Source organism: Neoarius graeffei, chromosome 3 (genome assembly GCF_027579695.1).
Source record: "Neoarius graeffei isolate fNeoGra1 chromosome 3, fNeoGra1.pri, whole genome shotgun sequence".
Lineage (NCBI taxonomy): Eukaryota > Metazoa > Chordata > Actinopteri > Siluriformes > Ariidae > Neoarius > Neoarius graeffei.
In genome coordinates, this window is record NC_083571.1 from 109,382,350 (window position 1) to 109,409,987 (window position 27,638).

General features: G+C 41.5%; 1 protein-coding gene across 1 annotated transcript in view; it reads right to left on the reverse strand.

The window, feature by feature from the left end:
- Positions 1-5,969: 5,969 nt before the first annotated feature.
- nfkbie (nuclear factor of kappa light polypeptide gene enhancer in B-cells inhibitor, epsilon) overlaps positions 5,970-27,638 on the reverse strand; it is a 45,416-nt gene continuing 23,747 nt past the window's right edge. The window contains exons 3-6 of the mRNA XM_060916137.1: positions 25,401-25,611; positions 18,269-18,357; positions 16,389-16,637; positions 5,970-6,713 (exon numbers count right to left, since the gene is read on the reverse strand). Coding sequence (XP_060772120.1) covers positions 6,648-6,713; positions 16,389-16,637; positions 18,269-18,357; positions 25,401-25,611 — 615 coding nt within the window. The 3' untranslated portion in view covers positions 5,970-6,647. The remainder of the gene's footprint in view (positions 6,714-16,388; positions 16,638-18,268; positions 18,358-25,400; positions 25,612-27,638) is intronic.

Sequence of the window (27,638 nt, forward strand, 5' to 3'; positions counted from 1 at the left end):
GTTCTCGTTTCTAATCCTGTCCAACTTGTTCAAGGCTCTGTTCAAAGCTAAACATTATCAAACATAAACATTAACTTACTAATATATTAAATTAGTTAACGTACTGTAAGCTATTAACACAGTTAGCTAGTAAGCTGCAATAATAGTAATCGTTTTATGAAGGGGATGTATCTGTGTTGAATTAAAAAAAAGGGTTAAAATTAGATGCAAACTTTTATTTTACTCTGCCAGTTTGTTTTTTTCAGTGCATGTTGAAAACTGCTGCAGAGGACGGTTGGAAAAATAGTGCTTTTTTTTTTAAACTTGTTACATACAGTAGCTCAAATAATGAAACAACTGCGGTAAATTGACCCAGATGCTGAGTAGATTACGGTCACATATGGTGGAAGAGGAGCGGCACGGTGGTGTAGTGGTTAGCGCTGTCGCCTCACAGCAAGAAGGTCTGGGTTTGAGCCCCGTGGCCGGCGAGGGTCTTTCTGTGCGGAGTTTGCATGTTCTCCCCGTGTCCGCGTGGGTTTCCTCCGGGTGCTCCGGTTTCCCCCGCAGTCCAAAGACATGCAGGTTAGGTTAACTGGTGACTCTAAATTGACCGTAGGTGTGAATGTGAGTGTGAATGGTTGTCTGTGTCTATGTGTCAGCCCTGTGATGACCTGGCGACTTGTCCAGGGTGTACCCCGCCTTTCGCCCGTAGTCAGCTGGGATAGGCTCCAGCTTGCCTGCGACCCTGTAGAACAGGATAAAGCGGCTAGAGATAATGAGATGAGATGGTGGAAGAGGGGAGGGGCACTGTCTTTAACCACTAACCCTGGGTTTCACAAAACCCTCCAGAATAGATTGGAATAATCCCCCCAAAATTGTCAAAGAGCATCAAAACAGCAGGTGGGTTGAAAAAAAAAAACATCTTTTTGAGTGTAGTCTTGAAGTCTTTTTTACAGTCGTAATTTTCAAAGAATTTGGCTTTTCTAGAAAGAATAACCTTATAAGAACTGATACTTTACAATCACACTGGTGCAGTGAGAAAAATACCATCATGCTTCTGAATACACACACAATTTATATTACAATCTTTTTTCAGAATATATACAGTGGTGTGAACCCTTTAGAATTTTCTACATTTCTGCATAAATATGATCTAAAACATCATCAGAGTTTCACACAAGTCCTAAAAGTAGATAAAGAGAACCCAGTTAAACAAAGGAGACAAAAATATTATACTTGGTCATTTATTTATTGAGGAAAATGATCCAATATTACGTATCTCTGAGTGGCAAAAGTATGTGAACCTTTGCTTTCAGTATCTGGTGTGACCCCCTTGTGCAGCAATAACTGCAACTAAACGTTTGCGGTAACTGTTGATCAGTCCTGCACACCGACTTGGAGGAATTTTAGCCCGTTCCTCCGTACAGAACAGCATCAACTCTGGGATGTTGGTGGGTTTCCTCACATGAACTGCTCGCTTCAGGTCCTTCCACAACATTTCAATTGGATTAAGGTCAGGACTTTGACTTGGCCATTCCAAAACATTCACTTTATTCTTCTTTAACCATTTTTTGGTAGAATGATTTGTGTGCTTAGGGTCGTTGTCTTGCTGCATGACCCACCTTCTCTTGAGATTCAGTTCATGGACAGATGTCCTGACATTTTCCTTTAGAATTTGCCGGTATAATTCAGAATTCATTGTTCCATCAATGATGGCAAGCCGTCCTGGTCCAGATGCAGTGAAACAGGCCCAAACCATGATACTACCACCACCATGTTTCACAGATGGGATAAGGTTCTTATGCTGGAATGCAGTGTTTTCCTTTCTCCAAATATAACGCTTCTAATTTAAACCAAAAAGTTCTATTTTGGTCTCATCCGTCCACAAAACTTTTTTCCCCAATAGCCTTCTGACTTGCCGATGTGATCTTTAGCAAACTGCAGATGAGCAGCAATGTTCTTTTTGGAGAGCAGTGGCTTTCTCCTTGCAACCCTGCCATGCACACCATTGTTGTTCAGTGTTCTCCTGATGGTGGACTCATGAACATTAACTAATGTGAGAGAGGCCTTCAGTTGCTTAGAAGTTACCCTGGGGTCCTTTGTAACCTTGCCGACTATTACACGCCTTGTTCTTGGAGTGATCTTTGTTGGTCGACCACTCCTGGGGAGGGTAACAATGGTCTTGAATTTCCTCCATTTGTACACAATCTGTCTGACTGTGGATTGGTGGAGTCCAAACTCTTTTCCAGGCTGATGAGCATCAACAACGCTTTTTCTGAGGTCCTCAGAAATCTCCTTTGTTCGTGTCATGATATACTTCCACAAACATGTGTTGTGAAGATCAGACTTTGATAGCTCCCTGTTCTTTAAATAAAACAGGGTGCCCACTCACACCTGATCATCATCCCATTGATTGAAAACACCTGACTCTAATTTCACCTTCAAATTAACTGCTAATCCTAGAGGTTCACATACTTTTGCCACTCAGAGAGATGTAATATTGGATCATTTTCTTCAATAAATAAATGACCAAGTATAATATTTTTGTCTCATTTGTTTAACTGGGTTCTCTTTATCTACTTTTAGGACTTGTGTGAAAATCTGATGATGTTTTAGGTCATATTTATGCAGAAATATAGAAAATTCTAAAGGGTTCACAAACTTTCAAGCACCACTGTAGATATTTTGTGGCAAACCCAGTCCCATACTGTCACAGGTGGTCAGCTTTGCAAACCTTAATCAAATTTTTTATTTTTTATCTACAAATGAATGGTTAAAAAAAAAAAAAATCACTTGATACAGAAGGGATTTTCAAATGAAAACACTCATATATAACAAATTAGCTTTAGGTAATGCACGTTAATACAAAATCCTTTACTGCGTCATGTCAAAATGAACCATGTATAAAGTTCTAACTGTACATTTTGAAAGTTTGGATTAAATGACATTTAAAAAAAAAAAAGTTGATGTGAATATTAAACATGCTTTTGAAATCCTTGGTTAAACCATTAAAAATCCATGAACTATTTCCTGGTTAATTATTGTGAATTGGCCAGAAACAAAGGTTGCTCAAACCTTTTCCGAAGGCAATATTACGCGGTCATAAAAAAACCCCCCAAATTATGCAGAAAAACAAACAAACAAACCCAAAAACCTCTTGGCTGCACAAGCTTAAACGTAGATGTTCGATTCTTCTGCATATTAATTCACTCTCTAATAAATTTACATTTATATCACAAAATATTAAAATATATTAAATATTTGCAGGCAATGATTGGTGTGATGGATCAAATATTTATCCGAGATCATCCTTCCTCCCAGCGTTTTTACTGCGGACATTGATAATTGATTTAGCAACAAATTTTTGCTTTATAAAAAAAAAAAAGTGTGTATGCATCATCAGCAGTAGCAGATATACACTGAATCAAGTACAAAGCACACTTTACAGCAGTGGTGCAAAAATTACGCTGACGTTCAATAGCTCAAGAGTTTCCGCTAGGAACTGAATGTCAGCAGTTGCGCAGAGCGTTGAGCAAAAGCCCGAGACTCTCAGGTGATAAACTGAAAGATTAAGTTCGGGTTTTTTCCAACTGTTTACAGCAGGAGTTGGTTTTAATCTACATTTGGCATTGGCATGCAATTTTTTTTCCCAAATTTGAAGCCACATATTGCAAAACTAATCACTTGTGCAGGTAATATTGATTGTGATAATTCAGTGAAAAGTCAAATTTACACACCTTCGATGAAAACATGGTTGACGTTGGACACTTTTTTTTTAATTAAAAAAAAAAGTTTTGCCCCAAGTGGTTAATATTGCTTATGAAGAAGAGGAGGGAAGCAAGCATCTCAGCCAAGAACCTTTATGTAAATATGACAAATATTGAGGTTTTTCACCCACGTGACCAAGTCATGTGATGCATCGTTAGGCTGCCATTTTGGACGTCACGGCTCGAATCAGTTTGAATGCGAGGAAGGCGACAAACGAAAAACATAAAAGAAAAAGGAGCGAGATGCAGAAAACACCTTCACTATCCAGCGACGTAGGGCATTTACAGGGCGAACAGAGGGAGAGGTATTTGCAAAAATTGAGGTTAGCAGGCTTAGAGAACGACGTTTACCTGCTTCCACCAGGATTGTTCACTGACGTACGGAAGTACACGAAGCCCTCGTCTTTACCTGACTTCGGCCCACATGATCTGTATACCTATGTCGTTAAAAACCCATCGCCATACACAGGTATTGATCTGAAAGCGTATAAGAGTTTGGATGCCTACAAATATTTTGTGTCAGGCTGGGTAACATGCCTACATCAGCGGGTCGTCCCTGGAGCCGGTGGTCGCCATCTTATTACAGCTAAGGTTTGTTCACATTTTCATTTTCTTTCGGTCCTCAGGATAAACAAAATGTTATTAAATGTCATTGAAATAACTTCTTAGTCTGTAGAGACATGGCCCGTTATAAATTTGCTGTTACCAGGCAATGACCAAGAACTGTATTATTAGGGTCGGTGTCTGTGTTGTAGCAGTGTACTAGCAGCTAGCTGTTAGCACTAGCTAATGTCAACAACATACTAGCTAGTATGTTACTGTAGCAAAATTGAGGTTAGCAGGCTTAGAGAACGACGTTTACCTGCTTCCACCAGGATTGTTCACTGACGTACGGAAGTACACGAAGCCCTCGTCTTTACCTGACTTCGGCCCACATGATCTGTATACCTATGTCGTTAAAAACCTATCGCCATACATTCAGTCATACATACAGTCATTTGGATGACTGTTAAAACCTTTCAGTCTCAAGTTTTTCCTTTACTGTATTTACTAGTTTACTGTAATTATGATCCGGCAGCTATTTACACCGGATCCAGTGTAAATAGCTGCCAGAGCGAACTCCGGTTTGCTCCCCCTCAAATTAAGCAGCGTGCTCCGGCTTGCTCCCGGAGTGCTCTGGGAGCAAGCCGGAGCGCGCTGCTTAATTTGAGGGGGAGCAAGCCGGAGCGCGCTCCGGAACCTCGGCCGGAGCACTCCGGGAGCAAGCCGGAGCGCGCTGCTTAATTTGAGGGGGAGCAAGCCGGAGTGCGCTCCAGCAGCTATTTACACTGGATCCGGTGTAAATAGCTGCCGGATCATAATTACAGTAAACTAGTAAATCCAGTAAAGGAAAAACTTGAGACTGAAAGGTTTTAACAGTCATCCAAATGACTGAACGTAAACATTGCTACAGTAACATACTAGCTACTGTGTTGTTGACATTAGCTAGCTTGACCTTCAAAATGGCGGACACCGGGGCGTCACGTGACCCTGTGACGTCAGGTGAAATACCTCAATATCCCTGTTATTTTACAAGTTGTTTAATGATGTACACTACCGTTCAAAAGTTTGGGGTCACCCAGACAATTTTGTGTTTTCCATGAAAAGTCACACTTTTATTTCCCACCATAAGTTGTAAAATGAATAGAAAATATAGTCAAGACATTTTTCTGGCCATTTTGAGCATTTAATCGACCCCACAAATGTGATGCTCCAGAAACTCAATCTGCTCAAAGGAAGGTCAGTTTCATAGCTTCTCTAAAGAGCTCAACTGTTTTCAGCTGTGCTAACATGATTGTACAAGGGTTTTCTAATCATCCATTAGCCTTCTGAGGCAATGAGCAAACACATTGTACCATTAGAACACTGGAGTGAGAGTTGCTGGAAATGGGCCTCTATACACCTATGGAGATATTGCACCAAAAACCAGACATTTGCAGCTAGAATAGTCATTTACCACATTAGCAATGTATAGAGTGGATTTCTGATTAGTTTAAAGTGATCTTCATTGAAAAGAAGAGTGCTTTTCTTTCAAAAATAAGGACATTTCAAAGTGACCCCAAACTTTTGAACGGTAGTGTATTTAAAAGAAAACTGCAGCATCGTTATTAGATGTTTGCTTCATTAGCCTTGTAGCTCGTAATCTTGGCTGATAGCTAATGAACGAACTTGACGTAAATCTAATTTTCAGCAGAAGCAGGCTTTTATTAAAGTGAGTAAATCCACAATGTGTAGCCAGTGAAATTGTTATTGAGCAAAAAAATACTGTCATTTACAACAAACGCAAAGGCACATGTAACCACACTATGGTTCATTCCTGCTGGTTCACTATCAGTTATGTGCATAAGGAAAATTGGCGTTTAACATAGTTGATTCAGAAAATGAAAAAGCATTCGACAAAAAAAAAAAAAATTACATGAAGTCAGTTTAAAACTCAAAAGGAACATCTCCCCAAGCCGGAAAAGATGAGATGCTGTAAACCCTGATGTATTATTACTCCTCATCTGAACCTCCTTGTCCTATTATATGCAATATTGTCACTTTCATCACCTTACATTTATGTCCGTTTCCATACTTGAGGTATTTTACAGTTCAAGCAATATGTTCATACACATTTCAGCATGATAATATATATAAACACAGAGGATGTTTGTTTGATTATTACTACAGATCAGTTTGGAACAGATGTGGAACGAACTTCACCTCAATCTTGCGTATAAATTAAACAGCTCTAACATACGTCAACATTCAAAATAAACAAGGCTATAGAAAGTAAAGGCATTTAAAAAAAAAAAAAAAAAAAATAACTGAAGTCCCCAGAGTTCACAGACAGAGGGACGCTGAACAGAACGATTTTCACGCTCAGAATTTCAAGTTGACAGTTCTGCCCATGATCTGGATGTCATCGAAAGGCAGTAGTGCGAGGATCTGAAAGGCAAGAACAGACATTTTTACTGATACTGCGTCCATTTTTTTTCTTAAGGTGAAAATGAAACGTGTTCATCCAAGCTGCACATAAACAAACCTGACATTTTTATACAAGTGTTTTGCTGGGAAATACACCGCAAGTATTTCATCTCATCTCATCTCATTATCTCTAGCCGCTTTATCCTGTTCTACAGGGTCGCAGGCAAGCTGGAGCCTATCCCAGCTGACTACGGGCGAAAGGCGGGGTACACCCTGGACAAGTCGCCAGGTCATCACAGGGCTGACACATAGACACAGACAACCATTCACACTCACATTCACACCTACGGTCAATTTAGGTGGGGTTTACATTAGACCGTATCAGCGGATCATCAGATTAACGTTTTTAAAACGATTTGCGTGCACACAGCTACACGGATACGCTCGGCTCCGCAGGCATCCTGCGCTCCAAATCACTCCGCCCTGAACAGCGAGTGCCCTCTGGAGGGTGCGCACTCTGGCCCTGCGCAGCTCACAGAGCGCGCGAGTGAAGCGCACGAGCAGTGATTCGGGATAGCAGGAAGTGAAAGTCCGCGCCGTTTTTCAGCAGTCGCGTCACATGACCAACGTGGCATGACCAACGCCAGCGAATCAGGAAGGTGGATGTCACAGTGACGTTGTCCAATGACGACGTCAGCTAGAGCTCAGCACAGCGTATCCGCGTTCCTCAATGTTTACACAGCACCGGATCAGATACGTAATGGATTGAATACGTGGGCCCTGGCGGATTCAAGTTGTTCCGCCTGTGGAGTCGTTTCCCGATGTTTTAATGTGACCGGACAGTGCATCCACGACGAAAACGAGACGGATACGGTCTAATGTAAACACCACCTTAGAGTCACCAGTTAACCTAACCTGCATGTCTTTGGACTGTGGGGGAAACCGGAGCACCCGGAGGAAACCCACGCGGACACGGGGAGAACATGCAAACTCCGCACAGAAAGGCCCTCGCCGACCACGGGGCTCGAACCCGGACCTTCTTGCTGTGAGGAGACATCGCTAACCACTACACCACCGTGCCACCCCACCGCAAGTATTTATTTTTTTAAATACGAACTTCATTTGGGACATGGAGATCCAAAACCATGACAAATCTGTCACTCATGAGGAAATTGATAAATTGTTTCTATAAACTCAGGTACTTTGTGAATGTGTCTATATAAGAAAATGAAAATTACACATTGGGGCTTGAAGATATGAAGTTTATCTTCTTGTGTTGAAAACCCTCACATTTTTCATACAAAAAAACCAAAAACAAACCCACGTCGCTGAGCTGACGGAGATATTTCCTGTTATTTCACGCTGATGACGCCACTCGCAGTGTTTTCCTGCTGACTAGATGTGCATTATCCAAATGAACTGGTTTAAAATTAAAATTCTTTTGATTAACTTGCATTTTTTGGTAGAGATGTCTATAAAGAACATTGCATGGTGGCACAAAGACATGAAGTTTATCTTCGTGTTGAAAAGTATTTCACTCATTCGCTTCACTCACTCGTGATACATCCATTTACCACTCGAAGATAAACTTCATAAACTTCATATCTTTGTGCAACCGTGTTCTATAAATTTTTTAAAGATATATATATATATATATATATATATATATATATATATATATATATATATATATATATATATATATATATATTTGCGTGCACACACGCACACAAAATGAAAACTGAAAAACAAATATGGAACCCAGTCATAAATCTCTGGTAAGCAGAAATTTAAATTTCACCAACTTTGGGTTGATCTCGTCTTTCCTCTCGATTCATTTTAAAGATCTGCTTTTATTAGCTTAATAAATTTGGCTTCTCATTTACAGAACGCCCACCTTATGATAAAATAGGGTGTGTTTTAAATCAATCAATGATGTACCTTTGCACCATAACGAGAAGTCGATATTTGATGCACCCTGTGTCCGAAATCACTCCCTATAGTGAGTTCTCCATTCCGTAGCGCTGTCCGAATGTATAGAGTATTATTTACACCCTATATAGTGCACTCAAAGTATCCCACAATGCATCATGAAAAGTAGTATCCAACCGATGGTCACTAACCAAAGCAATATATCCCATCATGCATTGCGGTCACACTGAAAAAAAATCAAATCAAAAGCCTCAAATTTGATTTAATAAAAGGCAGCAGCAAAGAAGAAAGAAAGGATTCAGCCTTGATTTAAAAGAACTGAAAGCTGCAGGTACTTTGTGTTGATTAATGTGGGAAATACGATCAGTATAATCTGGATTTATCACAAAAATACTGTACATGCATGTATTTATTATTTTGAAAACTCACCAGCCGACTGATCTGGCACGTTTTAATTGTGCGACAGTAATGACGTAAATGCCAGCGGGTTGGACTGGTGTCCGAAAGTGTTTCCCCCCCCCCCTTCATTTTATCAATGAGCTCACTATACAGTAATTCACTATATAGTGAGTAGTGAACGAGTGAGCGATTTCAGACACTGGGATAATCTACCTACAGTCATGTAAAAAATAAAAATAAAGTACATCCCACAGAAATTGTAGACTTTCAGGAAGAAACCCAAAACTCACAGGTCTTATAAAACCACCATAATTTGCTTTTGTACTGCAAGTTCAATTTATAGACCGCCTTTCTCACACCCAAGGTAGGAATGGTGGGGAATTCCACCAAAAGGAGGAGGTCAGGATGTAATTCCAACGGCGTTGCTACCCACAGTCCCACCAAAATGCGCACGAAGAAATCCCACACCGCCTGCACAGCCGCCACCGGGCAACATCGCTTGGAACACCGCACCAAGCACAGAAGCACCGCCGCATATGCCACTTTTCCACTACCAACGCGGCTGAGTTGGGCTGAGCCGTGCCGTGCTGAGTTGGGCTGAGTTGAGCTGAGCGGGGCTGTTGGAGTTGCATTTCGACTACAACCGCGCTGAACCGTGCTGGCTGGAAGTGGGTGGACACATTGGGTGGAGTTAGCAAAAGTGGGTGGACGTCACGTGATGTCGTTAGGCAGCGCAAACAGTGACATCAGTGAACTTTTAAGCGGTAGTCTCACGACCCGGATAGTAAACAATAAACATGGAGGACATGGAGTCGTTAGTGTTGCTGGTCTTGGTGCTGTGGCTTGTTGTCACCAACAACGCCAACAGATACTGGCAAGAGCGTATAGATGAGGCGAGGCGCATAAGGCTTCAGAAATTCTCATAATTCGTAATTCTTCTTCTTCCGGGTTTACAGTGTTTACAGATCCCAGCGTGCTCGCGGGGTGTGTGGGCGTGTGAGGACACTCCTCCTCACCAATCAGTGCACAGGGGAGTGTCTCCTCATGCCCCTAGCCCCACTCGGCTCGGTTTGGCTCGCTTCAGCCCCACTCCAAAACCGTGCGAGTTTTGGGTGCTAAGCAGGGCTGAAGCGAGCCGAGTCGCGCCGCTCTGAGGTAGTCGAAACACGAGCCGTGTTGGGCTGAAGTGAGCTAAAGCGAGCTGAAAAAGGGTAGTGGAAAAGGGCCAATAGAGCGCTAGACAATTCTGATGTTAAAAAGAGTGACGAGCTCACTGCAGTCCACAGCGAGGAGCACCGGCATCACCCATGGCACAACAAGGCCTGAAGGGAACCGACGCCCAAAACTGGGTCTGGAGCTACACCACAACCGGCAGACAAAACGTTCAAAACAACAAAAAAAAAACCAAAAAGAAAAAGCTCCGGTGAGAAGTGGCAGGCAAAACGCGCACAGCGTACAGTCGTGGCCAAACATTGAGACGGACACAAATGTTGGTTTTCACAAAGTTTACTGCGCCAGTGTTTTTAGATCTTTCTGTCAGATGTTTCAAATGGTATACTGAAGTACAATTATAAGCATTTCATACATTTCAAAAGGCTTTTATTGACAAATACAGTCAATATTTACAGTGTTGACCCCTGACCCCCACCAAGAGTCCTGCAATTGGCCCTGGCATGGCTTCTGGGCCAAATCCTGACCGATGGCAACTCATTCTTGCATAAATCAGTGCTTGGAGTTTATCATAATTCTTGGGTTGTTTGTCTGTCCACTCGCTTTTTAAGGATTGACCACAGGTTCTCAATGGGATTAAGATCTGGGAAGTTTTCTGGCCATGGACCCAAAATTTCACTGTTTTGTTCCCCGAGCCACTTAATTATCACTTTTGCCTTGACACGGTGCTCCATCATGCTGGGAAAAAAAAAGCATTGTTCATCACCAAATTGCTCCTGGATTGTTGGGAGAAGTTGCTCTTGGAGGATGTTCTGATACCATTCTTTATTCATGGCAGTGTTCTTAGGCAAAATTGAGAGCGAGTCCACTCCCTTGGATGAGAAACAACTCCACACAGGAAGCGGCTCAGGATGCTTCACTGTTGGCATGGCACAGGACTCACGATGGTGCTCACCTTTTCTTCTCTGGACAATCATTTCTACAGATGTCCCAAACAGTCTGAAGGGGGCTTCATCAGAGAAAATAACTTTACCTCAGTCTTCTGCAGTTCAACCCCTGTACTTCCTGCAGAATGTCAGTCTGTCCTTGAGGTTTTTCTTGGAAAGAAGTGGCTTCTTTGCTGCCCTTCTTGACACCAGGCCATCCTCAAAGTCTTCGCCTCACTGTGCACGCAGATGCGTTCACACTGAGCAAGCTCTGCACTGGTGGTGACCCGATCCCGTAGCTGAATCCTCTTTTGGAGATGGTCCTAGCGCTTGCTAGACTTTCTTGGGTGCCCTGAAGCCTTCTTCACAGCAACTGAACCTCTTTCCTTAAAGTTCTTGATGAGCCAATAAATGGTCAATTTAGGTGCAGTCTTCAATCAAATCAAAGTCCTTCCCACGCCATGTGGCGCATAGGGCGGCACCAATCTCCATTTCCGTAGACCTCGGCCTCTCGCCTTGAGACAATATCAACAGCTAGTGTTACAGTGGGGGGGGGGGGGGGGGGCTAGTCCTCTGGTAACCATGAGAGTTTGACTCCCCACTTGCATCTGTATTGCCAGATGGCAGTAGGTACCATTTTTATGATGGTCTTTGGTATGACCCAACCGTGAGTAAAACTTGCGATCTCCCAATCGAGAGGTGGACGCACTAACCACTAGGCCAACTCGCGATTAGGTGCAATCTTACAAGCAGCAATCTCCTTGCCTGTGAATCCCTTTTGATGCAAAGCAATGATGACTGCACGCGTTTCCTTGGAGGTAACCACGGTTAACAGAAGACGACAACGATTTCAAGCACCACCCCCTTTTAAAGCAACCAGTCTGCTGTTCAAATTCAATCTGCACGACAGGGTGATCTCAGCTGCCTTGTCCACATCAACACTTTCTCCCGAGCTCACGAGATCGTCACTGAAACGATGTTAGCAGGTCGTTTTGTGGCTGGCTGAAATGCAGTGAAAATGGGGTTTTTGTGAAAACCAAAATATGTGTCACTCTCAAAACTTTTGGCCATGACTGTACACTCAACCGGAAACAGAAATGACTCGCTGGGTCCAACATTGGGTATTGGGTCCAACATTAATCTTATCTGAAACCAAGCAGTGATTCGGGTTCACTAGGGATTTAAAGCAGAAGGCGAGAAATGAGCAGATATTTTCAAATGACTCATACTTATAAAAAAGTAGAGCTCTTCAAGGAATTCAGATGATCGCTGTCGTGCTGCTGAGCTGTTCCAAAAGTGACCTCTTTCAGAATTTGAAGGAAACATTCAAAACAAAAAGCAAAACTAGTAACGATTTAGATTTGCATCATGCCAATTAGAAGAAGTAGCAGCACATCTGCCTTTTCATAGGCATTGCCCGGTAGAGGCCATGTGACTTAGCAGCTTTGGCATGAGGAAGTGAAAATCATCCTGAGTACAAATGATACCGAGACAATGGTAACTCAATATGCTAGTAACCAGCAGGCTGAAATCTCCGTACTCGGGTACTTCTACACAGGGACGTGCACAGGATTATAGAGAGGCAGGGGCTAAAAGTCAGAAAAAGGGCAGCAAGTGCATGTTTTTTTTCCCCGGTCCTTTCCAAAATATGGAAATGTAGAATTAAAATTAACGTACTAATAGGAAGGTAAGTACTTAGCCATGTGTCCTGTGTTGGTGAAAGTGATGTGCAATTGCCATTTCTTTTGTGTCAGCAAAATTGTCACTCACATTATCATCGGCGTGGAAGACATGCGAAGCGATAAAACACTGGTGCATTATTAGGCTTTTTTATTGTTAAAGATTTAACATTGAACAGTGAAACCTGAACTTTGAACAAATAAGTAAATAGCCTAATGGACAAAATGATAAAAATCAGTGCTTCCTCTCAAAGGTAGAAGCCTAACATTCCAGGGGCCTTAAAGTGCCATTCCACCATTGGATGTATTCTTTGGCATAAAATACAATATATTTTGACAACATATATAAATGGTATCACTAGATAGAGAAATCTTTTAGCTTCAAAAATATATCAAACATAATTTTTTGACAACGACAAGTATATTAATTTTGCGACCAAAGTCACCTACCCTTTAAATTTCCGCGCGTGATGTCATCGGCAGGTTCCCCTTCTTGTGTACCACGTGACGTGTGACGTGGCACATATCATCAGCAATGGCGGATAGAACGCGATAAAAATAATACCAATAAATCTAGCTAATACCAATAAATCTAGCTAACTGAAAGATTAACTCAATTTTTCGCAATTTTTTTGGCCCCCATATACGAGGAGAAATGACTCTCTCACTTTGGGGGTTTCCTGGTCTAAAAATAGACCAACACGTGATACACAAGAAGGGGAACCTGCCGATGACATCACGTTTCACTACCGTGCGGAAATTAAAAGGGTAGGTGACTTTGGTCGCAAAATTAATATACTTGTTGTCAAAAAATTGTGTTTGATATATCATTTTGAAGCTAAAAGATTTCTTGGTCTAGTCATGTTGTCATAAAATATATTGTATTTTATGCCAAAGAATACATCCAATGGTGGAATGGCACTTTAAAGCAGTAACCTTCTGGGGGCCATGTCCTTGTAGATATTAATGACCTCACTGTGATTTATGGGTATGTCTTTTTCAATCGAGAGGAGAAGGAGATCAGAGAGCCTCTCTTAGGCTTCTGGCCATACTGTGAAAATAGAAACTGACACATAACATTGTTTTTTTCTGAAACATAACCCACATTTGATTTGAGCACGTTGTGGAAGAGGTCGACGACTAGTTATATATACACAAGAGGAGAATGTAAGCTTCCCGACGATATAGGATACTTGCATGTACACCGAAGCACGGCCGAGGCAATCGATTGCGAACAGTAACCGGTCAGGTCACGTCAGTTAACAAGCAGATTATTAAACTACAGAGACTTAGGGTGTATTCAGACCAGGATAGTTCGATAGTTCACTTGCTTTGGTCCGAACCAAATGTTTTTTTTATTTTTTCATTTTGGTGCGGTTTGCTTTCACACTGTACATTTTAGTAAGCGGACCAAAACCCGTCAACAAAGCCACGCGCACAAAGCGTTAAGTTCAAAAGTAGTCATGGAGGCTTTCCGTGCTGTTATTCTTTTTAAATGTCAAAGCTATATGTTTTTTCCAGTTTTTACTGTTTTCTCAATTGTGCGATTACTATGCTGTTATACAAGTAATTTATCAACAACGATGACAAAGGGCAAGGCGGCTACGGAGGATAGCGCTGATGAGCGCACATCATGTTGTGACAGTTCTGGCTCTTCACGCAATAGATGAATTTCTTTTTTGCGTCGCTAGTACCGCCACTTTTTGAAAGAATGTCCCTGATTTTAATGTAGGTCTGACGGAGTTTCTTCACTTTTAGCAGACATTGTTCTGGGGAGCGCGTGAACCCCTTCTCCTTCATTTTCTCACTGAATACAGCAAACACGTCGGCATTTTTGTGTGTTCTCTCCAAAAGCTCAGATATGTGGACATCTGCCCAGATATCCACAAGGGTACGCGTTTCTTCCTCGGCCCACGTTTGCCCCCTACTCATTTTTTGTACTCGCCTACCACTGGTGACTGAACGACCCTTGACAACCGAAACAGTGTTTGCGCTTTGCGGTGGAGTGTCAAGACTCTGTTTCCCATAATGCTCGACAAACGACGGAAGCTCCCGAGGTACAAAAAAGCAAAACTGTCAGATTAGGTCCGATCTGCTTTCACACCTCCAAAAGATCCGCACCAGAGTTCCTTTGGTCCGGACCGAGTCCGACCTTGCAGCTCGGTCTCGGTCCGCTTGTTTGGTCCGGACCAGAGTTCGGTGGTTTGTATTCCGACCAGCCCAAAAGGTCCGGACCAAAGGAAATTTGGTTCGTTTGGTCCGGACCAAACAGCGTAGGTGTGAATACGCCCTCAAATTACTTGCACAAATGTCAGTAGCCCTACAAACGCCCAAATGTCACGTACATATAGTTTGAAAGGGCTAACTGTTAGACCATAACTCACATGTTCAAGCTGCCTCACTGTCGCGTCTCCTCTGTTATCATTCAGTACGTTTACATGCACATCCAAATCGAGCTACTGTCGGTAATCGAGCTAAGGGTCCCAGCAGGGGTGCCAGAGAAATCCAATCCTACATGCACACAAGGAAATCGAGCTATTGTGTGAGGCACATTGTGCACCCGAGCCACAGGTGGCGCTACACGCCCCATCGTGTTGGTACACTTCCGGTTGTCGTCATGAAGAAGAGGAGTGATTTCCACTTTACATTCACACCACATGTCATTGCCACCTGTTAGCTACAAACTGTCCTGCGCAGACCACTGTTTTGTAAGACAACTTATTTTGCACAATTGTATATTTTTCTAAAGTCCATTTTTTTGCGTACAATTTAACTTATGTCTTAATAAACACACAAAAAGTTCAATTGTTTTTTGTCTCCTTGTTCCTCCTGACCTCTTCTGCTGCTCGCTACTACTACTGTTGTCATGCCGACCGAGGCTGTTGTGTTTCCCGCTTGTGGTCTCGTCACTTCCAGAAGGGAAGTAAGTAGCTCGACTACGTAGCTCGATAGGTTTTACATGCACTGAGTAGCTCGGCTACAATCGCATAATCTAGGTCGTGTAGCTCGATTACGAGAAATCCAGTTCGTTTCGATTTCAGCCGAGCTAAGGTGTTTCCATGGCATTTAGAACTTCGATTCCAGTCGAGCTACGGCAGAAATTCGATTTTCTCTATGTGCATGTAAACGCACTGAGTGTGGCAGCGCGCGCAGCGGCTTCTTCCCCCTCACTCAGTCCGCGCACCCTCTCTCTGGCCGCACTCGAGCGGAGCAGCAACGGACAGAGAAGCGGCGGCTCAACGCACACAACGACCCCGTATTACAAGAAAATTGGTAGATTGCCGTGGAGTTTTTGTTTTAAACTTCTAACAGGACTGTATTATTTATTAGGCTATTAGGATTATTATTTTAAAAGGGCAACATTTAATTCGAGGCAGAAACGGCAGGGGCTCAAGCACCCCTAAAGCCCCATGTGTGCACGTGCCTGCTTCTACAGCACCCTGAGCGACTCAGCTGAATGCTCCTCACTTAAGTGGACTTGAATTATTTAATGCAAGTACAAAATGTATACAAAAGGGCTTTATCTGCGCCTATGGAGTTGTATCTAAGGTGGTTTGCTGTCTCGGTGTCTAAAATCAATAATTCCTTACGTCATCATTGCCGTCGGCGAGGTCCAACGCGGTCTCGTCCTCCATGTTGCGAATCATTTTGTCAGCTCCTGCCTGGCACAGGTGGCCGGTGATGGCGGTGTCTTGACGCCCGACTGCCAGATGGAGCGCTGTGCAACCATTTAGCATCGCAGCATCGACGTTGGCGCCTTTGGTTAGCAGCAGAGTCACGGCATCCACGTCATGCAGCTCCACGGCCATGTGTAACGCAGTTTTCCCACTCGTTCCCTCCTGAGGGCAGACATGTAGCAGGATCAGCAAGTGTCAAAAAGCAGCGTCAAAGCTTGAGACGTGAATATATGAGAGTTGTGACTATTTGTCAGATCGAAAGGGGGAAGAAAAAAAAAAAAAAAAAAAAAACTTAAATTGGGTAGACAACAATATAAAAAAAGGTAAGTAAAATCAGAGGTTTGATATTCTAATGCTTTCTAGAATATGCAACTGCACCGTTATCAGGGTTCTAACTCGGGCTTTTCAGCGTATCGGGTCGATACGCAATGTTTCCTTTGTGCTACGCCCACAATATTGCTGACACGCCTGTAAAAGATAAATATATTATTTATACGGACCGACCTTAAGCTGGTAAATAATATATTTATTTTTTCTTTACCAAATTCTAACAGAAAACGAGAGTGCCCGAAAGGGAAAACTGAACCGAGCCGCCATTTTGAATCCTCATTCACGGCTGTAATGCAAATGGCTTCCTCCTCGGTATACAAGTGCACTTCTATGGCAGGGAAAACACTACATTTTGCTGCCTATGTAGTCCCCTATTTATACAAATAGGAGTCATTCAGGATTCAGCCATGTTTTTGCTCAGCGTTAGCAACAGTTAGAGGTTTTTAGCTTTCTCCTGAAATGTTTAATTTTATTTCTTCTTCCTCAGGGTAGTAAAACTCGCTTTCGCTGTGAACACTGTCGTTGCCGCTATCCATGCTGTAAAATTAATGCTATTCTCCTGAAAAATCTCATCTCATCTCATTATCTCTAGCCGCTTTATCCTTCTACAGGGTCGCAGGCAAGCTGGAGCCTATCCCAGCTGACTACAGGCGAAAGGTGGGGTACACCCTGGACAAGTCGCCAGGTCATCACAGGGCTGACACAGACAACCATTCACACTCACATTCACACCTACGCTCAATTTAGAGTCACCAGTTAACCTAACCTGCATGTCTTTGGACTGTGGAGGAAACCGGAGCACCCGGAGGAAACCCACGCGGACACGGGGAGAACATGCAAACTCCACACAGAAAGGCCCTCGCCGGCCCCGGGGCTCGAACCCAGGACCTTCTTGCTGTGAGGCGACAGCGCTAACCACTACACCACCGTGCCGCCCTCTCCTGAAAAACGCGAAAATAAATGTTGAAAAAAATTGCTACTATGTTTGTTGTTGTGAATGAGCGAGTCGCCAGAGGTTCGTAACCGGGGTCCGTACCGTAGGATACGGACCCGCTCGCCAGCCAATCAGAGCGCAGGATTTGATGGAAACCAGACTGCGAAAAAAATAAAGTTGAATATTAATTATAATAAGTGCATGCAAGTGCCAGGAAATACACTAGAAGGCATCTCCGAGCATGTAGAACCCGCAAGCTTTCGGGGACCCAAGGCGGCCCCTGAACCCCCGGCCACTATGCTGATATTTTGGTCTAGTTAGAACCCTGTGTTATATGGGATGTAATAAATACCATCCTGTTTGAAAGAAGGCAAGCTGCAAGCAGATACTGTAATGTCAGACATCCAGCAATGAGATATGATCAGGTGCTGCAGCTTAGGGACAGCTTTGTATTTTTAAGGGATACTTCAATGAATAAGTTTATTATTATTATTACTACAACTACTATAACTCTGTAAAAGCTTCTCACCTGGAGGTTCAGATCCACGCCTTTCTTGATCAGCAATTTCATGATTCGGTGATGTTTGTGCAGTGTGGCAACATGTAGGCAAGTCAGACCTGGTTGGGGGAGGGAAAAAAAAAAAAAAAAAAATTAAGAAAACTGAAAACGTCCATCATGAAATCTTGCACAAAAATTTGTGGTATAACTGGCTGAAATTTGTTAAAATATCCCAGAGACGCAGCGACACCTCAATAAGACAGTTTATTTTTATATAAACCAAGATTAATACCCAAAAATCTTAAAGGGGAACTGAAGTCATTTTAAAACCTGCTTTAATTCTAATTAATGTTTTATTCAATTACATTTTCATTTTATTAACCTTATATCGTGACTCGTATTGGCATATTACATCACACTTATCAGCCTTTTCAGGTTTTTAGCCACGCTGAATGTAGTTCGTTTGGTCCACGGCAGGCGTCGCTTATCCGCGCGGTCTTCACGAGACTTGTGCGAGACTTCAAACGTGAAAACTGTTAAACTTTTTTACACAGCGGCCAGATCGCCATATCATTCCAATTTAGATTCATTTCGAGCTTTGCCAGCTTCATCAGTGACTGAGATTATTCCATACGACTTCGAACCAACGTGGAGTAGAGAAGAGTTGGAAAGACGACAGGATAAGGACTAGTCCGTCGCGCTGGTATTTACGTTGTTCCTGTCGCACAATTAAAACGTGCCAGATCAGGCAACTGGTGGGTTTTCAAAATAATAAATACATGCTTGTATTTTTGTCATAAATCCATATTATACTGAGCGCATTTCCCACACAATCCTCACTAAGGTTTCGGACAGCACTACAAAACGGCGTCCACACTTCCGGCTTGATTACGTCAGCATTCGAAAGAGGGCGCGGGCGTCTTTTGACAACGTTGGCAGACGTCGGTCACTTTGATTTCCGCCGTACGTTTTACTTCCGTCCTACGATGTCTCGTCCAGGTCTCAACGAATCTCGTTTACGGCCATCGCTTTGACATATGGACTGATATATTACAGAGCATATTTCAAACACTTCTAACTTGCTATAGCGGCAAGGCAAGGCAAGTTTATTTATACAGCACATTTCATACACAATGGCAGTTCAATGTGCTTTACAGAAGCAAAAACAAAAACAGTAAACAATAGAGAAATAAAATTACATAAAATAATTTTATTTTTAATCTAAAACAATTAAAAGAATTAAAAGAAAATAATAAGAATTAAACAATAGTAGAAATAAAATAATAAAATGCCAAAAAGAAAAAAGGAGAAAAAGAAAAAGAAACCAGCGGAATAAAATAGAATAAAATTAAAGTAAATTTAAAACATGCAGAGAAAGTAAAGATTATAAAAATGTAAAAATATTAATTATTTAACAGAAAGCATCTGAAAACAGCTTGGTCTTTAACCTAGATTTGAAGCTGCCAACAGCAGGAGCATTTTTAATGTCCTCTAATGTCCGCGGCGTGTCCCGAAATGTTTTACAATTTATCTAAAAGAACCACAAAAGTACTTTTAGTGTGCAATTGTTATGAACATGGGACAAGCGGGTCTCTCTTGTCATGTCCGTTATAACACTCAAACAGTTGCTTCCTCACAAGCCTGACTCCCCCCCCCCCCCCCCTTTAAGTTTATAAGAAACAGCTCGTTAGGTTACTGAGAAACCGCAACGTGCAAACGCCTTTATCCTGATGACTTCCCTGTGGCAGAAAACTTACTAACCATTACAAAGCACTGACACCTGAGACTTCCCGTAAAGGTTAGAAAAACCAAGTCCTAACGGAAAGCAAAAAAAAAAAATACAATGATTACACGTCTGTATCAAATAACACGTTTAAAAGTCATTTTGAGGCGTGTCTGCAGGCTGTTACTATAGAAACGAGCACATTAATGTAGAATAACGCAAGCCTGTGATTTGAATTATTGCCAGAACTATAGGCCGTTTTCTAGAACTGCAGTTCTATCAACAACTAACTAATCAGGTTAGAGGATTCAACAATGCTGGATCAGAACATCTATGACGTCAATTTAAAAAAAATAAAATAAAAAAAATGATTAAATGCTTGCGTTCATCACTAAACTTTAACTTCAGTAAAAGGAAAGAAGTGTCAAAGCGGACGTTAATTCCAAAACCTTTACAGACTTCCCTCTTCCATTACTGCAGAGTTTCTGTTCGCTAAAGGCCAAAATAAACAGATTCCTCCCTCATCACAACGCCAGCACTTAATGTCCTCCTTTCAGTGCAAGTTGCACTGATCGACCAAAAACCTGAAAGCAAGCAGGCAGCATTAAATAAAACCTTTATATATAAGGATATCGGATTGTGCGGTCATGCTGCTTAGAGGGAAGTGACTCAGCCCTTATCTACCCCCCCAACACGCACGTCAGTTTATCAGGTACATCCATCACATGGATGGATCACTTTTAAGTGTTAAAAAAGAAATTAATAAATAAAATCAATAACTGAAGCTCGTCTGTCGCTCTGTGAAGTTTAACCATTAAAGGAAACCGCGCTCTATTGGGCCACTAATGAGCGGAACCATATTATTTACGAGTCGGACCTTTTTTCAGAACAGCAGCAATGATGACACGGCAGTGTGTTATGATGTCAGAACTGTTATTGGGATTTTTAACAGATAAGAAAAAAGGAAAAAAAACACTAGCTCATAACGATAAGACACTGAAACTGAAAGGACAGACACTTGGGATGCTTAAAGAAAAAGAGCTCTTCTTTCTCCAAGTCGAAATGGGCAACAAACCTTTCAGAGCAACAGACTCTAAAGTGGCCTGCATTGCAGGTGGACCTCACTAGGTGGCCAATAAGCAAGCGAAAATCAGTGAAAGTATACACTAAAGCTAAATTATACGCATGCGAGAGCATGAGTTACAATGATTTTATCACGGGTTAGGGGGTTTTAGGCGTTCCGCTTAGTGTCATATCTAAAAGTGATAAAACCACGGTGACCAAGACCGCTACAAAATTCATGTGATAAAATCCAAATGTTCACTCGAAATTTCATTAGTCGTAATATTCACCATCAGTAATTCGTCTGCCATAAAATATAGCCTGTTAATAGTAACCTCTGGTTGCCAGGCAACACAACAAGCAGAAATTAGGGTATTCAAATGGACAGGACAAAATCATCTCATTATCTGTAGCCGCTTTATCCTGTTCTACAGGGTCGCAGGCAAGCTGGAGCCTATCCCAGCTGACTACGGGCGAAAGGCGGGGTACACCCTGGACAAGTCACCAGGTCATCACAGGGCTGACACATAGACACAGACAACCATTCACACTCACATTCACACCTACGCTCAATTTAGAGTCACCAGTTAACCTAACCTGCATGTCTTTGGACTGTGGGGGAAACCGGAGCACCCGGAGGAAACCCACGCGGACACGGGGAGAACATGCAAACTCCGCACAGAAAGGCCCTCGCCGGCCACGGGGCTCGAACCCGGACCTTCTTGCTGTGAGGCGACAGTGCTAACCACTACACCACCGTGCCACCCCGACAGAACAAAATAATAATAATAATAATAATAATAATAATACATTATTATTCTATCCACATTCACTGGATAGGAGTAATCGCGTGCTCTGATTGGCTACTCTAAATTCTAGGCTATCAGCTCATATACCATGAGTAGAGAAAAACAAAATGGCGGCGCGTGTTGCTGAACCAACAGAGGACTCGAAAACAAAACCCCAAAAAATACAAACGCAACAAAATGATGGAATAAAAAGTATTTGATGTTAAGAAAGTAGCTTTTGTATTATCGTATTTTTCACAAATTGCTCCTGTCGTTTCGCCGGTTTGTTTACATTCTAAGCGGAAATGATTGTCGGACGTTTTGTATAAAAGTTTTTATTTATCGAATTTGCAAAAAAAAAAAAAAAAAAAAAAAAAGTTATTTATATATATATATATATATATATATATATATATATATATATATATATATATATATGTGTATAGAATAACAGGGATCCCAGCAGTAATTGAAAAAAAAAATACAGGAATGTAAGAAACTATCAGCAGGGGTCAAGGGAGCTGCAAGCCCCCTGAAGCTGTTGAGATTTTAACATTTAAAGATGCTATAGAACACATTTTTTACATAGATTTAACATAGAAAAGCAACAGAATTTAACAATAATGTGTATCTATTTGATGCCATGTTTTGTAATCAATGACATAAGTGGCAAAAAAAAAAAATTGTTATTTATAAAAATTAGATGAAAATGTAGCTTTGAAGAATACACTTCTAACCCGGACACTGTTCCGCTATCTCTTTTATGGACGATATCTTTTTTCCACGACATATTGAATGAAGTTCAACGCGTTAGAAACAAAAGCACGAACGGAGTTAAAACACATTTTCTAGCAAATGGGCGCAGCCGTATTGTTTTCTCGTTCTATCGCGTACAGTCTTGCGGTATTTACATCAATTTAACTTCCGAGTGTTCCCGAATGTCAACGAGAACAAACGAAGCTGACAAAAACATCGCTAAACAAGCAAACCAAATCAGAACGTATTCTGCTGGTCATTTTACTTAAACATATTTTTAACGGATATACAAGAGATTTAAAAAAAAACAAAAACAAAAAACCCACCACCACTTTGGCTAGAAAAATAGCGGAATTCCGCTAAATAGCGGACGTCTGGGATCCCTGGAATAAAAAGGTTATTCCACTCAATCAGCTCATGTACGACTCGATTTCATGGAATAACCAACATTAATCACTGCATTGATACAGAATTCAGGTTTTGTAATATCATGGATTTGAACAAAGCTCAGTCAGTCAGATGTTAGAACCAGCGCCGTCCATTTTCATTAAAAAAAAAAAAAAAAACAAAAACGACATTTTGGACTCCTTGCTTTGGAAATAGAAATCGAACAGCTCTCTGCTCCACTAGCTTTAGCAGTACACAGTTAAGGAAGGTCTTTCTTATTTTATTTCATTCAGCTGAACTTTATCACCTGCTCTGACTGACTACTTCAGTTAACTGTAATGGACTAGTGAGTGCTCAGAGCTGCCTCCTGATCCTCCCGTTTGATGAACTGTACAGCAAGTGCTCGGTGAGCGCAAACGATACTGCGTCTCCTTCCCGACAACAACCACCCATTAATCAGACCAGAAGTGTCACCACTGACAATAAACACACTTCTCTATTCGTAAGAATGATTGTGGTCAACTCCGTTGCCACAGGACCCTTATGATTAGGCTTATTTCAGTTGACACACTATATTGCACAGAAAAAGCTGTTACAAAAGACAGGTCGGGGAGCTCTAGGCAGTCACTTGGACAAAAATATAACTGCTGATGAAACAGTTTCTAGATAATTTCTCATTATATATATATATATATATATATATATATATATATATATATATATATATATATATATATATATACACATATATATACACACATATATATATACACACACACACACACACACACACACTGCTGAGCGTAAATGAGTCCACCCCCTTTGAAAAGTAACATTTTAAACAATATCTCAATGAACACAAACAATTTCCAAAATGTTGACAAGACAAAGTTTAATATAACATCTGTTTAACTTATAACGTGAAAGTAAGGTTAATAATATAACTGAGATTACACATTTTTCAGTTTTACTCAAATTAGGGTGGTGCAAAAATGAGTACACCCCACAACAAAAACTACTACATCTAGTACTTTGTGTGGCCTCCATGATTTTTAATGACAGCACCAAGTCTTCTAGGCATGGAATGAACAAGTTGGCGACATTTTGCAACATCAATCTTTTTCCATTCTTCAACAACGACCTCTTTTAGTGACTGGATGCTGGATGGAGAGTGATGCTCAACTCGTCTTTTCAGAATTCCCCATAGGTGTTCGATTGGGTTCAGATCAGGAGACATACCTGGCCACTGAATCACTTTCACCCTGTTCTTCTTCAGAAATCCAACAGTGGCCTTAGATGTGTGTTTAGTCATGTTGGAAAAGTGCACAGTGACCAAGGGCACGGAGTGATGGTAGCATCTTCTCTTTCAGTATAGAGCAATACATCTGTGAATTCATGATGCCATCAATGAAATGCAGCTCCCCGACACCAGCAGCACTCATGCAGCCCCACATAAGGGCACTGCCACCACCATGTTTCACTGTAGGCACCAGGCATTTTTCTTTGTATTCCTCACCTTTGCAACACCATACAGTTTTGAAGCCATCAGTTCCAAAAACATTTATCTTGGTCTCATCACTCCAGAGTATAGAGTCCCAGTAGTCTTCATCTTTGTCAGCATGGGCCCTGGCAAACTCTAGGCGGGATTTTTTTGTGCCTGGGCTTTAGGAGAGGCTTCTTTCGTGGACGGCATCCATGCATGCCATTCCTCTGCAGTGTACGCCGTATTGTGTCACGGGAAATAGTCACCCCAGTTTGGCTTTCTACTTCTTTAGATAACTGCAGTGAACTTGCATGCCAATTTTCTTCAACCCTTCTCATCAGAAGACGCTCCTGTCGAGGTGTTAACTTCTGTGGACGACCTGGACGTCTCTGTGAGATGGTTGCAGTTCCATCGTTCTTAAATTTTTGCACCACTTTTGCTACAGTATTCTGACTGATAAGTAAAGCTTTGCTGATCTTCTTGTAGCCTTCACCTTTGTGGTGTAAAGAAATTATTTTCTTTGGGGTATTCTGAAGAGACAAGTTGAGCATCACTCTCCATCCAGCATCCAGTCACTAAAAGAGGTCATTGTTGAAGAATGGAAAAAGATTGATGTTGCAAAATGTCGCCAACTTGTTCATTCCATGCCTAGAAGACTCGGTGCTGTCATTAAAAATCATGGAGGCCAGACAAAGTACTAGATGTAGTAGTTTTTGTTGTGGGGTGTACTCATTTTTGCACCATCCTAATTTGAGTAAAACTGAAAAAATGTGTAATCTAAGTTTATATTATTAACTTTACTTTCACGTTATAAGTTAAACAGATGTTATATTAAACTTTGTCTTGTCAACATTTTGGAAATTGTTTGTGTTCATTGAGATATTGTTTAAAATGTTACTTTTCAAAGGGGGTGGACTCATTTACGCTCAGCACTGTATTAACTCCAGTACACTGCAGGATTACCTCTCCAGTTCTGGGTCTCGAACACAGGGGTGAGCTTGGACAGCGAAGCGTGATGCATCATCTCATTAGCACACTCGAGCCTGTTGTGTTCGCAGGCCACGTGGAGCGGTGTGTTTCCATCCTGGTCCTGGAGCTCGAGACATGCACCGGTCGCCACAAGAGCCTTCACCACGGGCACCTGGTTCAGGTAGATGGCTAGGTGCAGTGGTGACTGAGGGAGAAGATCAGGCAGAAAAATCAGTTCAGCAACACTGCATTCACTTTAGTGACAAGGTCAATGCTATTTACAGGGATGAGAGTGGGTGGTCACCAAAAAAGCAGAAAACAAGATGGCGCCCGAAGCCGGGGGTCTGGGAGGGATACCCCCCCAGGAAAATTTTGAAAAATAAGGCCTTACAATCCACTTTTCCTGCAATCTGAGCTGTAGTAGATAAAAAATCTGTCGTCTTTTTTATATATTTACATGAAAATATGTTTCAAATCAATAGGAGTATTGGTTTGAATTCAAAATTAAAAAAAAAAAAAAAAAAAAAAAAAAAAACATTCTACATTCAAGGGTATGGTTATAATTTGTGATCAACAAAAATGACAAACTAAATTCACATTAAACGTAAGTTTTATTAATTATCAAAATGTTCATATATTAAATAAAATTTCTTAGGGAGAAAAGGTCAGTCACCCTATGTCCTCATTAGTTGCATATGATTTCAAAGTCTTTTGAAATATTTAAGTTTTCAAAACTGTCAGCATTAATTCAGATTTACTGACTATCCATCATATCCATGTTCAATGTATTAAATCAAACGAATGCTAAGTTTATGGGATAATGTCTATGTACATTTTATACAATTATTTATAGTTCACAGTCACTTCTCATTTTCATTTAATCATTTCGACGACTTCTTCAGCCTTTTGGCCAAAGACAAGAGCTTGTCAGTCCTCTCTGTTTTTTATACCAGCATCGATTTCACGTACCTTCGCTTCGTCTCGCTTGTCAATTGTATTCGGCATTTTGAGTAAAAAAGCCGATACGAAAGAGGAACGTATTTTTGAAGCGCAGCGACGATGAACATGTGCAAGTTTTGATAAAATAGAACAGATGCGGGTACTTTTGTAAGAACTGTTATGATTGGCTTTTGTCCTCTCCCACACTCTTGTAAGAACTGTTATGATTGGCTATCATGCTCTCGCCAGCGATGTTTTGGCCAATTACATTGTAGATAACACGTATTCTACCGCGAGACTAAAGATGGCGAAAATGTAAACATGTAACATCGTCGTACGCTTGAGTATCACGAAGGAACATACCCCAACCGCCCTCAATGAAAAAAAAAAAAAAAAAAAAAAAAAAAACCCATTTGGCATAATATCGATTTTTGCTCAGAAAAAGTGGAAATCTAGCCTAGTAAACTAGACCCAACCGCCTAGCGGCCAAAAATATTTTTTGCCTAGTGAATGGGTCTAGCCTCGCACCATATAAACAAACACCCCGGGCATCAAATCGTGTCCCGCCAATCACAACGCAAGGTTTTTGTTTGGATTCTTTGGGCGGACTTTTGCAGGAGTGACGACAAAGCTGCGCGACGCTGGAGAAAGCACAACAGGAAAGATGGCTATCGCTAGTGAACAGCACGCGTTTGACTCCGCTTTGGAATCAGTTTTAGAAGAATTAGACTTGGAGTTTTCGTTGAAACATGAGCAGGAAGAGGCTCTCCGCTCATTCCTTTTCAAGAAGGACGTTTTCGCTGTTTTGCCGACCGGCTATGGCAAAAGTCTGATCTACCAGCTGGCTCCGCTCGTAGCCAAAAGGATGGGGCTAGTTTGTGCAGTACGAAGAATTAATAAAACAGATTTGAAACATTACTTTTTGATTGTTTCTTATTTTCCCGTTATTTTAAATTTAAGGGAAATTATTTCACCAAACACCACTAAATAAAAACTCTCAAAAACAGTTTAAGCAAACCCTTGAAAAACACTTGAAAAAAATGTGTGGTACAGACTCCAAACTTGTGGTCATTATCTCCAAACTTCTTAATATCTAGAACCTGTTCATTAATTAATACGCATTTTGAAAAATTATTTAATTTCAAGGCCTCCCCCACTGCTTTCTGTCACTCTGACTATGTCACAGTCACTGTTGCGCTGATTGGTCAGAGCGTTGGCCTATACGCACAGAGACAGTTTGAAAGACAGCGGTTTGTTCCTCCTACCCGCTTCGGAAATGTCTACGGATCGAGG